General features: G+C 35.0%; 2 protein-coding genes and 1 long non-coding RNA gene across 3 annotated transcripts in view; 1 reads left to right on the top strand and 2 right to left on the bottom strand.

Annotated features, from left to right (window-relative positions):
- Nucleotides 1–1,502: 1,502 nt before the first annotated feature.
- LOC105973802 (putative disease resistance protein RGA3) lies at nucleotides 1,503–3,742 on the bottom strand. The gene has a single exon (XM_088817196.1). The coding sequence runs from the start codon at nucleotides 3,606–3,608 to the stop codon at nucleotides 2,013–2,015; it is 1,596 nt and encodes a 531-aa protein (XP_088673322.1). The 5' UTR covers nucleotides 3,609–3,742; the 3' UTR covers nucleotides 1,503–2,012.
- A 3,434-nt stretch (nucleotides 3,743–7,176) lies between these two features.
- LOC105962844 (uncharacterized) lies at nucleotides 7,177–8,751 on the bottom strand. The gene is made up of 3 exons (XR_016030935.1): nucleotides 8,660–8,751; nucleotides 7,946–8,374; nucleotides 7,177–7,867 (listed from the first exon to the last, which is right to left on the bottom strand). It is a non-coding gene; the product is annotated as an uncharacterized LOC105962844 (long non-coding RNA).
- A 972-nt stretch (nucleotides 8,752–9,723) lies between these two features.
- Nucleotides 9,724–12,500, top strand: part of LOC148772582 (isoflavone reductase homolog) — a 9,012-nt gene continuing 6,235 nt past the window's right edge. Inside the window, exons 1-2 of the mRNA XM_088817191.1 lie at nucleotides 9,724–10,087; nucleotides 10,997–11,237. Coding sequence (XP_088673317.1) covers nucleotides 9,758–10,087; nucleotides 10,997–11,237 — 571 coding nt within the window. The 5' untranslated portion in view covers nucleotides 9,724–9,757. The remainder of the gene's footprint in view (nucleotides 10,088–10,996; nucleotides 11,238–12,500) is intronic.

The following is a 12,500-nucleotide window of genomic DNA, read 5'->3' as shown; positions in this document are numbered from 1 at the left end:
TGTTCTTTTGATGATTTGTTACCTAAAGGCCGTTCTTTGTTGACACAAGATTCATTGTTATCTTCTGAAGATATAGGAATATCTTCTACATTTGCTTGTTTATTTGAAGTATCAAGCCACTTCTTCTCTTGCTTTAGAAGATTGAAACAATGTTCAAATTTGAATTGTCTTTTCCCGTTTTTAGCAGCATATAGTTCTCTAGCTTCTCGCAACTATCAACCAAAAGATTCAAATATAAAGTATAATTATATAAATATAAATTATAAAGGAAAAAAAACAAGTAATTTACCCTATCATGATCCGTGTGACCGGATTGATGTCGATTGTTAATTTGATTAAGATAACCATTGAACTTTGCACACTGAGCATTAATATCTTGCCAACGATTTTTTATGCTTTGCTCGGTGCGTCCGCTTTGACCCATATTAATTATGAATTCATCATAAATTCTCCCCCAAAACATTGTTGCATTTTGATCGGTTCCGTGAATGGCATCTTTGCTGGTATTTAGCCATATTGAGGTAATACAAACATCTTCATCGGTTGTAAAATTCGTCGATCTTTCTGATAACTTCGTTGATTTTTTTGATTTACGCAGAGCAACATCATTAACAATATTTTCGGATTCTACGGTTGGATTCAAATTATAGCCTTCATCATACAATGACGAATCGTCACTAAGAAGATTTGTAAAAGTCCCACCGTAATAAGAGTCCATCTACAAAAAATACAATTAAAAATTTACAAGTAAAATACATAAATTAAAATTCAAAGCAAATTAACTAATAAAGCTAATTTAACCAAACAAAATTAACTAAGTAATTTTAACTAAAATAAATTACTAAGCCCAACCCAACCCACTCAACCCAACCCACTCAACCCAAGCCTCTCCATTTAAATCAATTTAAAATCATAAAACTAAACCTAATTTTCACATTGTCTCTCTCGTCAATCATCACACCGCCATTGGCCCATTACAATAAAAAAAAACTAGAGAACTTACCTCTACTTCGCCTCTCTCCTTTTCGGGTCTCGCTCGTTCTCTGATTCACCTCTTTCTCGATCTCTCTTTTTGCCTCAGAAGAAACTACTCTCCTTCTAGTGTGGAGTCAAATTGAAGATTTGAGAAAATTATTTGGTTGGGTTGTAAAAATATGACGAGGCAAATCTGATTATATATTTTTTTTTATTTCTTACCGTTGGCTGAATATAATTTTTTGAATCATCTTTTTGGTTTAGAAAAAAATGACCGTTGGGGTTTGAACTTACCGTTGGAATTTTTTGATTATTGAATTTCAGGGAGCCAAAAATGCACCCACCGACCATTGACACCAAAATAGCCCCAGTGTTTGATTACTCTGCTGGAGGCTGAAAAAATGAAATATGGGCATCAAAATGGCAGTTAGACCTTTGATGTCTCATTTGATTATGCTCTTGGAGTTGCTCTAACACTATCTTGAAAACCAACTCCCACTTGGGCAAAGTTGCTAGCAACTTTGGCAAAAGAGGGCCTGCCGCGCCCCCCTGCGGCAGGAATGGTGGGCCAGTGGTGGCGGGCGGGCGGCACCACCACCCAACGGCGGCGGCGCTCCGGCGGCGGCGGCGGCGCTCCGGCGGCGCTCCGGCGGCGGCGGCGGCGGTCGGTCGGAAAAAAAAAAAAAAAAATTTTTTTTTTTTTTTTTTTTTTCCAGTCCCTTTCGGAAGAGGCCCGATAAAGAAAGATGCCGGAAAAAGAAAGATGCCCGAATTAAGAAAGATGCCGAATAAAGAAGGTTGCTTGTCGCAAAAAAGAAGTTGGCTTGTCGGTAATCAAGATGAGGCCGGTGCGGTGCTTCGGCGAAGCCCGGCAACATGCATTCTTACGGGTTGGTATGGTATGATAATTTGTGCTTGTCGAACCATCATTGGGTGGAGTTCAGTCGAAGTCAGCCCCCAATAGGCGATTGGAGTGTCAAACGGCTGTGTTGCGTTGTGGGATGGCTCTCATCCGAAAATGGTGTGGATAGTACGAGTTATGCTTCGAACCCCACTCTGTCGAGGAAGTGAGTTGTCCTTCGGGTAATTGCCCAACGGCGGCGGCGCTCCGATGCACTTCTGAAGTTTGTCCTTTGAACTTGTGTTCCAGGAACTTTGTTCTCCATGATTGATTGGGCGAGATCATGAACAAGATCGTGCATAATGAGAGTTGGTTTATTTTTATTCGGAACGTATTGCAATAGAGATCTCAAAACGAGATCATCGCATATTTGATTGCCAACATCCTCTATTTCAAGGACTCTCTTTGATGAAATACATCCATGCGCCATCCACAGAAAGATTAGTTTTTTTTTCTTAATTTCAGAATCCTTGGGAAAGACTGCACAATGAGCAAAACACTGTCTCAATGATAAAGGAAGATGATGATAACTCAACTTCAAGGCTGGCAGTATCGGAGTTTCTTCTTGAGGCAATTCCCATATTTCACTTTCTTTTACATAATTCCACTCTTTCTCGCTCCTCTTAAACCGCAGCAGACCTCCGAGCGCCTTAGCAGCCAAAGGAACACCAGCACACTTGTTCACAATCTGCTTCCCAATGGCTTCCAAGCTTGGATATTCCTCTTCCTCCTGTCCAAATGCTCGTTCACGCATCAACATCCAGCAATGCTCGTCCGACAACCCCTTTAAGTAATGTGGTGGAAGTGTTCCCATTATATCAGCAACTTTTTTGAGGCGTGTGGTGACGATAATCGAACTCCCAGTGGAGCCACATGCCAAAACATTTCTTAATTCAGACCACTTCTCCTGATCGTCGTTCCAAACATCGTCCAATACAAGCAAGTACATCTTGTTGTTCAGCAACTCCCATAGGCCGCGCTGCAAAGCATCCAAGTGCACCAAGTCCGAAGCACTTCCACCCCCAGATTCAATCATGGCTTTCACCAAAGTCTTCTGATCAAAGTCGTCGGACACACAAACCCATATTCTTTTGTCGAAATGTTCAACGACCCGTTGATCGTTGTAGACTAATTGAGCAAGGGTAGTCTTGCCAAGGCCCCCAACACCAATTATGGGCAGGATGGTAATTTCTTGATGGTCGTTGACCTGGTTGACCAATATGTCAACAATCTTCTCTGCATCTGCTTCCCTCCCATAAATGTGACGAGAGTCGTTCAAAACGGAACCAGTCTCACGTGTGGCAGAAAACTCGTATGGCCTCTCAACAGCAATCTCGCGCAAATGAAACTTAGCACGCTCTGCAGCAACCGCGTCAAGTTTTGCAGTCACATGCTTCATCCTTCTTCCAATTTTGTGTCGGAAGAGAAGTTTCTTCACGCTATAGCGACTTGATTTGGCGCTGTTTTTGAGCTCCAATTTGGAGAGTTGTGTAGCACACTCATCCAAGATGTCATCAATCTCATAGGTAAGATCTTTGAGCTTGATTAGCCAATTCTGAATGGATCTGCTTTGAAGTTGCTTCATCTCGGCATCTTCGAGCACAGATTGAATGGTGGTGAGTGTGCTGAACAGATTATTCATCTCTTCATCAACACCCATTATCATTCCAATCTCACCTTGTATCAGTGAGCTCAGATTTTCAAGAATTATTTGAAGGAAAGCTTCTGCCATTTCTGAACAAGATGATGAAACGCAGAGCAACTTTGATTAAAAGAAATAAAAATCTTGCTAATAGTTTGGGATATCAAATGAAGGGGAATAATGCAGTGCAGATCTTGGTGTATCAAAATTCAAAGTAAATGTTTTCAACTTTGGTGTGCTCCTCCTTAGTCAAAGAAGCAATTGCCACCACATTTCTTTTTAATATATAATAATAGTAATAAGTTTGGTACTTTTAACTTTTTTGTCAAGTTGATTTTGGAATAATTTGATATTGTCGTACTGTTGTGGCCTAAAAACTTTCAATTTTACTCCCATATTAACATATTATGTCTTTTTGGAATGTTTTGTTTTTCAAAATTATTTATCATTTCATAGTTTCAATAAAATATTAATTGCAACTTTTTTTTTTATCAATTTTGTCAATTATTACTGTTAATTAGTTAATTAAAAAATAATTAATAACAGGGGTATTTTAATATTTACTATATTATTTTTGATATAATTTATGCATATTTATTGAGTATCTTAATATACGAACAACCACCCGAAACTACATATAATATGGGACAGATGAAGTAGGTTGTATATCCTTCTCTGATTTCATGAATATATTTATAAATGTGACGTAAATAAAAAGAAATAGAAAGGTTTTTTCTGTCAATAAGATTTGGGAAAATTATACTTTTCATCCCTCAAGTGGGCACTAATTACACATTTGGTTCCCCGTGTTCACAAAAATCACTTGGTTCCTCATGTATCAATCAATAATTTAACACTTTTGGTCATTTTCTTCATTATACTGTTTACTCGCAGTGATGAGCACGCTTCATTCAGTTAGTAATAACGGAAAATTGACGGAAATGACTAAAAGCGTTGAATTTTTTAAACACGAGGAAGCAAATGTGTTTTTTTGTGAACATGGGAAACCAAATGTGAAATTCGTGCAAATTTGATGAATGAAAAGTGTATTTTCCCCTTAAGATTTGAAGGCGTAATTAGGTGCAGAAATTTGCTTGCTTTTCTTGAAATCAAAGAATGCATGGAACAGTACTAGATTTTGAGGTTGTTTTCACAGCCCTAATATCACATCAGATGTACGAATATACATATATACTTGACAAGTCTCGTGTGTGTGTATTTGTGTGTGTGTGTATGTATTTGTATTTGTGTGTGTGTGTCAGATTTATTCATCATCTGCAGTGGATATGTTGTTAAATGTGGGAGTAGCTGATAAATTAATTCCCACCTAACATGAACCAACAGTACACTGTTCTATTTCTTTATGGAGTAAACCGCAAATAGTACCCCGTATAATCTCGAAATTGTAGAAAATCGTTTGTGATAAATAAATTAGCAAAAAAACCATCGAATTTTGTTGAATAACACATTCGACCCATTGTGACACAGTTTATTAGTTTATTGGTACTTATCTTAAATTACTTGACACGTTTTTATAGGAAGAAATGGTCCGAAATGTACAAACCTCTAAAACCAAAACAACCCCTACTATAACATTTGTAAAATCATATATACGAGATACACAACCAAACTTTGATGTGGACCATGTGGTAGGTAATATATATATATATATATATATATATATATATATATATATATATATATATATATATATATATATATATATATATATATATATATATATATATATGCTATACATGGAGAAATGAATACCACATAAAATTTGATTCCTTATCTATGTCGACTCATAAAGAAGTGAGTTTAAAATTTGGGAAAAGAAAAAACTAATTATTGCCAATTTCAATATAATCACCTAATGGCAACTCCAACAATAGTAATAAAAAATGAATACTCAAATGTCTTTTGATTATTGCTACAGTGTTTTAGTTACTCAATAAATGCATTCCACTCCAACAATAAAAGATCAAATGGATTATCAATTTTTAAATATATTAATTTATCCAATTCAACCAATTTAAATACATATTTCCGATAAGATTTCATATCTATAATATATTTGGTTGCCACGTGTCAACTTATGATTCATTGTCAAGATTTTCGATAAGATTTATTTTGTATATTGGATCTTTAAAAACTTACATTTCTTCACAGTTTTTATCATTCACAATTTTTATCATATTTTCTCTATTTATTTCAGTATGCATCGTGATTCCGCCGTTCTAAATGCTTTCTTAACCGACTCTGATTCAGATGATCTTGAAATGCTCTTAGAAGCAATGGAAGAGGAAGAAGTTGAGAGAGAAAGACAACGCAAGCATCGTCGTGGTTCAGTTCCGCGTAGAAGGGCTATTCATCGCAACAGAGTTGAAGGTCATAATAGACTTTATCGTGATTATTTCGCTGATAATCCTGTATATCATGATGTTTATTTCAGAAGAAGGTTTCGTATGCACAAACCTCTATTTTGTAGAATTATTTCTTGTGTCGAAGCATACGATCACTATTTCGTCAAAAGAAATAATGCAGCAGGGGTCCTGGTTTATCAAGTCTTCAAAAAGTAATTGCTGCATATAGAATACTTGCTTATGGAGTTCCTGCCGATGTACTGGATGACAACATACGCATAGGTGAAATCACTACTATTGAGAGTTTACGCCATTTTGTAAAAGCAATTGTTGCCGTTTTTGGTGAACAATATTTAAGAGCACCAAATGCGGTCGATCTGTCCCGGCTGCTCCAATTCAACGAGCAACGTGGATTTCCAGGAATGATTGGAAGTATCGATTGTATGCATTGGGAATGGAAAAATTGTCTAACCGCATGGCAAGGTATGTACTCGGGTCATTTTCGTACACCAACCATTATATTAGAGCCGGTTGCATCACACAATCTTTGGATATGGCATGCCTTTTTTGGAATGCCCGGCTCACTTAACGATATTAATGTTCTTGAAAGATCTCCTATCTTCTCGGCATTAGCAAATGGTCGCGCTCCCCCAGTTAATTTTACAGTTAATGGAAATGATTACCATATGGGCTATTATCTAGCAGATGGAATTTACCCATCATGTGCTACTTTCGTGAAAACAATACCAGCTCCAATAGATTTAAAGGCAAAATATTTTGCACAATCCCAAGAAGCTGCGAGAAAAGACGTGGAGCGGGGCCTTTGGGGTACTACAAGCTCGTTTTAATATAGTGCGTGGGCCGGCACGATTTTGGGATGAGGAGGCATTAGGTAATATAATGAAGGCATGCATTATAATGCATAACATGATCATTGAGGATGAAAGAGGTCCAGGTAGCATTGATTTTGATTATGTTACTCCAAATGTTACACCATCACATGAACATATGAGTTTACGGAGTTTATTCAAACTCATCACCAAATTCGGGATCGTACTACTCATTCCCGACTCAAGCATGATCTTGTTGAGCATTTGTGGAATTTGCACGGTGAAGAATAATATTGTTTGTCTATTGCAACCAATGTTCTTATTTTGTATGTTATTTTTGTTTTATTTCATTATAAGCCTAAAATATGTGTCTGGTACTATGTTATTTTGTATGTATCATTTTATTAAGATGTTAGTTGCTTTTATCATCTACTAAGTCTTTATGCAATTTCATGTATTATTGATATGCAAAGTTTATCTAGTTCTTGTTAATTTTATTCATATGTTTTGCAATTTTGAATATTTAAAAAAACATAATGAATTCAAAATTACTTTTTATTATAGATAACCGCAAAATACAATAAATATTAAAAATCTAGAGACATATTAAAAATCCTATTTAACAATGCGAAATACATAAAATAATTATACTAAACCATTCCTTTTCAATATTTTATTTTTTTTCATTTTCCAATAAGCGGCCTCAGTGTCTTCCATTCTATTAGTGTCTTTATTCATAATGTCAATCTCTACCCGGTCTCCGTCTATACGTTTACGCTCTTCGTCGTCATTTGTTGCCTTTTGATGTAATGCTATGAGCCTCTCGCGTTGATCATCTTTCGCGTTCCATCGCTATCTTTGTTTCCCAACGCTCATTTATAAGTGACACATGCATTGTAGATGAGCTTCCGCCTTCTGTTCTTCCTTGTTTTCTCTTGAGATGTTCTTTTGATGATTTGTTACCTAAAGGCCGTTCTTTGTTGACACAAGATTCATTGTTATCTTCTGAAGATATAGGAATATCTTCTACATTTGCTTGTTTATTTGAAGTATCAAGCCACTTCTTCTCTTGCTTTAGAAGATTGAAACAATGTTCAAATTTGAATTGTCTTTTCCCGTTTTTAGCAGCATATAGTTCTCTAGCTTCTCGCAACTATCAACCAAAAGATTCAAATATAAAGTATAATTATATAAATATAAATTATAAAGGAAAAAAAAACAAGTAATTTACCCTATCATGATCCGTGTGACCGGATTGATGTCGATTGTTAATTTGATTAAGATAACCATTGAACTTTGCACACTGAGCATTAATATCTTGCCAACGATTTTTTATGCTTTGCTCGGTGCGTCCGCTTTGACCCATATTAATTATGAATTCATCATAAATTCTCCCCCAAAACATTGTTGCATTTTGATCGGTTCCGTGAATGGCATCTTTGCTGGTATTTAGCCATATTGAGGTAATACAAACATCTTCATCGGTTGTAAAATTCGTCGATCTTTCTGATAACTTCGTTGATTTTTTTGATTTACGCAGAGCAACATCATTAACAATATTTTCGGATTCTACGGTTGGATTCAAATTATAGCCTTCATCATACAATGACGAATCGTCACTAAGAAGATTTGTAAAAGTCCCACCGTAATAAGAGTCCATCTACAAAAAATACAATTAAAATTTTACAAGTAAAATACATAAATTAAAATTCAAAGCAAATTAACTAATAAAGCTAATTTAACCAAACAAAATTAACTAAGTAATTTTAACTAAAATAAATTACTAAGCCCAACCCAACCCACTCAACCCAACCCACTCAACCCAAGCCTCTCCATTTAAATCAATTTAAAATCATAAAACTAAACCTAATTTTCACATTGTCTCTCTCGTCAATCATCACACCGCCATTGACCCATTACAATAAAAAAAAACTAGAGAACTTACCTCTACTTCGCCTCTCTCCTTTTCGGGTCTCGCTCGTTCTCTGATTCACCTCTTTCTCGATCTCTCTTTTTGCCTCAGAAGAAACTACTCTCCTTCTAGTGTGGAGTCAAATTGAAGATTTGAGAAAATTATTTGGTTGGGTTGTAAAAATATGACGAGGCAAATCTGATTATATATTTTTTTTTATTTCTTACCGTTGGCTGAATATAATTTTTTGAATCATCTTTTTGGTTTAGAAAAAAATGACCGTTGGGGTTTGAACTTACCGTTGGAATTTTTTGATTATTGAATTTCAGGGAGCCAAAAATGCACCCACCGACCATTGACACCAAAATAGCCCCAGTGTTTGATTACTCTGCTGGAGGCTGAAAAAATGAAATATGGGCATCAAAATGGCAGTTAGACCTTTGATGTCTCATTTGATTATGCTCTTGGAGTTGCTCTAACACTATCTTGAAAACCAACTCCCACTTGGAAAAATACATTTTTTTATAATTTATGCCATAATTTTCATTTTTATTTCATTTTTGGGGAAATTCAGGCCACCTCTAAAGCAATGTTAAAATACGAAAAAACTTCTCATATTTGGATAATTACAAATTTACAATCACTTCATGAACTATGAATCTCCGTACACGTTTATCTTTACGGTGTCAAATTTAGTGGAATATTCTCCAGTTTGAACTTGTTTTATTCATTCGAGCTCCATATTTGAAACAAGATTATCGTAAGATGTGTTTCTTGGCTTGTAAATATTAGATTGTGGTGCATCGATCAGAAACTGCATTTTTGCATAAAACGAGTACAAACTAGAGAACGTGTTGCGGAATCTAGAATATTTTGTTGAGTTTGACACCACAAGGGCGAACGTATAAAAGGATTCATAGTTGAGGTAGGTGGTTATAATTACCAAACATTAGGGGCTTTTTCATAATTTGACATTACTTGAAGGGTGGTTGTACAAATAATGTAGTTCATGTATAGGTAAACATTGAGTAACGTAAACTCAATATTGTGATCGAATTAAACCTCCATATAAAGTTCTGTTTTGGGTTCTGAAAATGAAAATAAATTGAAGTTAAAGAAGGAAAAATAATAATGGCGAAAACTAGGGTTCTTATAGTTGGCGGAACAGGATACATCGGAAAGAGGCTGGTGAAGGCTAGCCTGGCGGAGGGCCACCTGACTTTCATTCTCCGGCGGCCGGAGATAGGGTTGGACATCGACAAGTTGCAGGTTCTGATGGAATTCAAGCGGCAGGGGGCGGAGCTGGTCGAGGGGTCGTTTTCCGATCACCGGAGCTTGGTGGAAGCAGTGAAGAAAGTTGATGTGGTGATCTGCGCAATCTCCGGAGTGCATTTCAGGAGCCATAATTTGCTGCTGCAGCTTAAGCTTGTTGACGCCATTAAAGAAGCTGGAAATGTTAAGGTACAGAAATTTATACCCAGCTACTTAATTTGGTTTAATGTAGTAATTAATTATGCATGCAAAATATTATATTTATAAAACCCTTTTTTTCATATAAATAATATTAATTTTCAAGTAGTATGTACAATGAAAATGTGGAGCAGATTTGAAGAAGAGGACTTTATAGAAATGAAAAGGACTGAACTAAAAATTCTGAAAATTTCATTTAAGAGCTTATAAAATTTAAGGATGAATTTGTAATTTTCAATTTTTTTTTGAATTTTAAGGGTATTTTTGACTTTTCATGTAAAGAACACACCTCCAACCGCACAATCCGCAAGTGCACCACACGAAAAGCTGTTAGAGGATTTTTTTGGTTTTGACTAATTTTCATAGGGCGGTCGTTGCTAATTTTTGTAACACAAGGGTTTATTTGCAATTAGAGATTATACAGGAGTTCTTGTAAAAGAAGAAAAAAGAAACCCATTTTTTTTTATGTATATTTAGAATTTTGAAAATTAGAATGAAAAAAAAAGTATTTCAAAATCGAAAATTTTCAGGCCGGAATCGGAATCCTATTTCTATTATGCCCCTATAATATAAAATACATAATAATAGTGATACTATAACAAATTTTCAGGGACATTTAAAATTAATTGATTTACTTTCGGAAATTAAAGTCCGATCGGAGAACGTAACTTTGTATATTCCAGTTCTGATCCAAAAAAAAATTGGAAAAATCGGAAGCAGAATTACAATCTTGTTAAATGGCCCTTCGAATCCGATTGGAATGGTTTTGTTTCTGCTAATGTTATTCCTTTTTCTTGTTTTTGTGACTTTGGGAGCCCGTTTGTAGACTATTTTATTCCTTTTTTTGAAGTTCATTTTATTATTAAAAAAATGTTGATTTTCGAATGAATTTTGTTGAAGCGTTTCTTGCCTTCGGAGTTCGGTGTGGATCCAGCACAAATGGAGCACGCACTTGCGCCCGGGAGGGTAACATTCGACGAGAAAATGACGGTCCGAAAGGCAATCGAAGAAGCCAAAATCCCGCACACTTACATCTCCGCCAACTGCTTCGCTGGATACTTTGTCGGAAACCTCTCTCAGATGGAAACTCTTCTTCCTCCTAAACACAAACTCTCCATCTATGGTGATGGAAATGTTAAAGGTATAAATATATCTATATATATTGATTTATGCATATTTAATATTTAAATGTATACATATTTTATGCGAAAAAAAATTATCCTTCAAGTTTGCACCGATTTCATATTCGGTCCCACATGTTAAAAAAAACACACATTTGGTCCTTCATGTTTCAAAAAATCAACAATTTTAGTAATTTCCGTCAATTTTCTGTTAAAACTAACGGAATCAAGAGTGTGCCCATCATTGCCTTAACTGACGGACTAACGTTAAATTGTCGAAAAATGACCAAAATTGTTAAATTATTGAAATATGAGGGACCAAATGTGTTTTTTTGTGAAGGACCAAATGTGAAATTGGTGCAAACTTGAGAGACGAAAACTGAAATTTTTCCCATATTTTATACATACTAGATAGGTGCACGTGCGTTGCACGTGTCGGGTTTTTTTTTCTATTGATTTATTAAAATTAAGTTTGGTATATTTTCATATGAAATTATTTATAAACTCAAAATGCGTGTAAATATTTTATAAGTGATTGATTGTGTAGTTATTTTTGTAACAAAATTTTGAGTCATTCCCTAAGACTGATTTGAAATTTTAGGGACCCTAAGCAGGCCCATTATTAGGATTTTGGGGGCGCAAGGTGAACTTCGTAGATCTTGTTGAAATGGGCGCCCCTAGTAGGGGCAAACGATGTTTTCTTTCTTTTTTTTTTTTTTTTTCAGTTTTTGGACATAATATGGGTGGGGGTAGGTTAAAATTCTTGGGGTTCAGGGGCATCGTCTCGGATTTGTTTTAGAGGAATTCGTGAAAAAAATGCCAAATTTTGGTAAACATATCTATACGGTTTTAAACATAAAAATTTTATTGTAATTCAAAATATAAAATAAATTTATAAAAGAGTATGAACTTATTAAATAAAATAATTATGGGGCTAAACTCTATAACTAAAACACTTAGAGGGCAAAAAACTCATATTTATAAAATATTATCGAAAAGTACTTTTTTTTTTTGGTCTTGGTATGCCACTCACCCATAGTATATTTGGTTCGCAGTAAAATTTAGAATCTGTTTAAAACTATTAGCTGATATTAACATAAAAATAAATGCATACTATATTTTATAGGACACTATATTAATATCAAACAAAATTATAAAGATTAAAAACATTTAAGAAACAAATAAATTAGGCAAAATTAATATAAGTTAGTTATCATTTCAAATAATATAGTAATGACTACTTGTACTACTGATAAAAAAAATTAACATAAACAAAAAGAAAG

This window comes from Erythranthe guttata, chromosome 1, assembly GCF_056151865.1.
Source record: "Erythranthe guttata isolate IM_541 chromosome 1, IM_541, whole genome shotgun sequence".
NCBI classification, from domain to species: domain Eukaryota; kingdom Viridiplantae; phylum Streptophyta; class Magnoliopsida; order Lamiales; family Phrymaceae; genus Erythranthe; species Erythranthe guttata.
The sequence above is the reverse complement of the archived record's forward strand: the minus strand, read 5'-3'. Positions and strand labels throughout refer to the sequence as shown.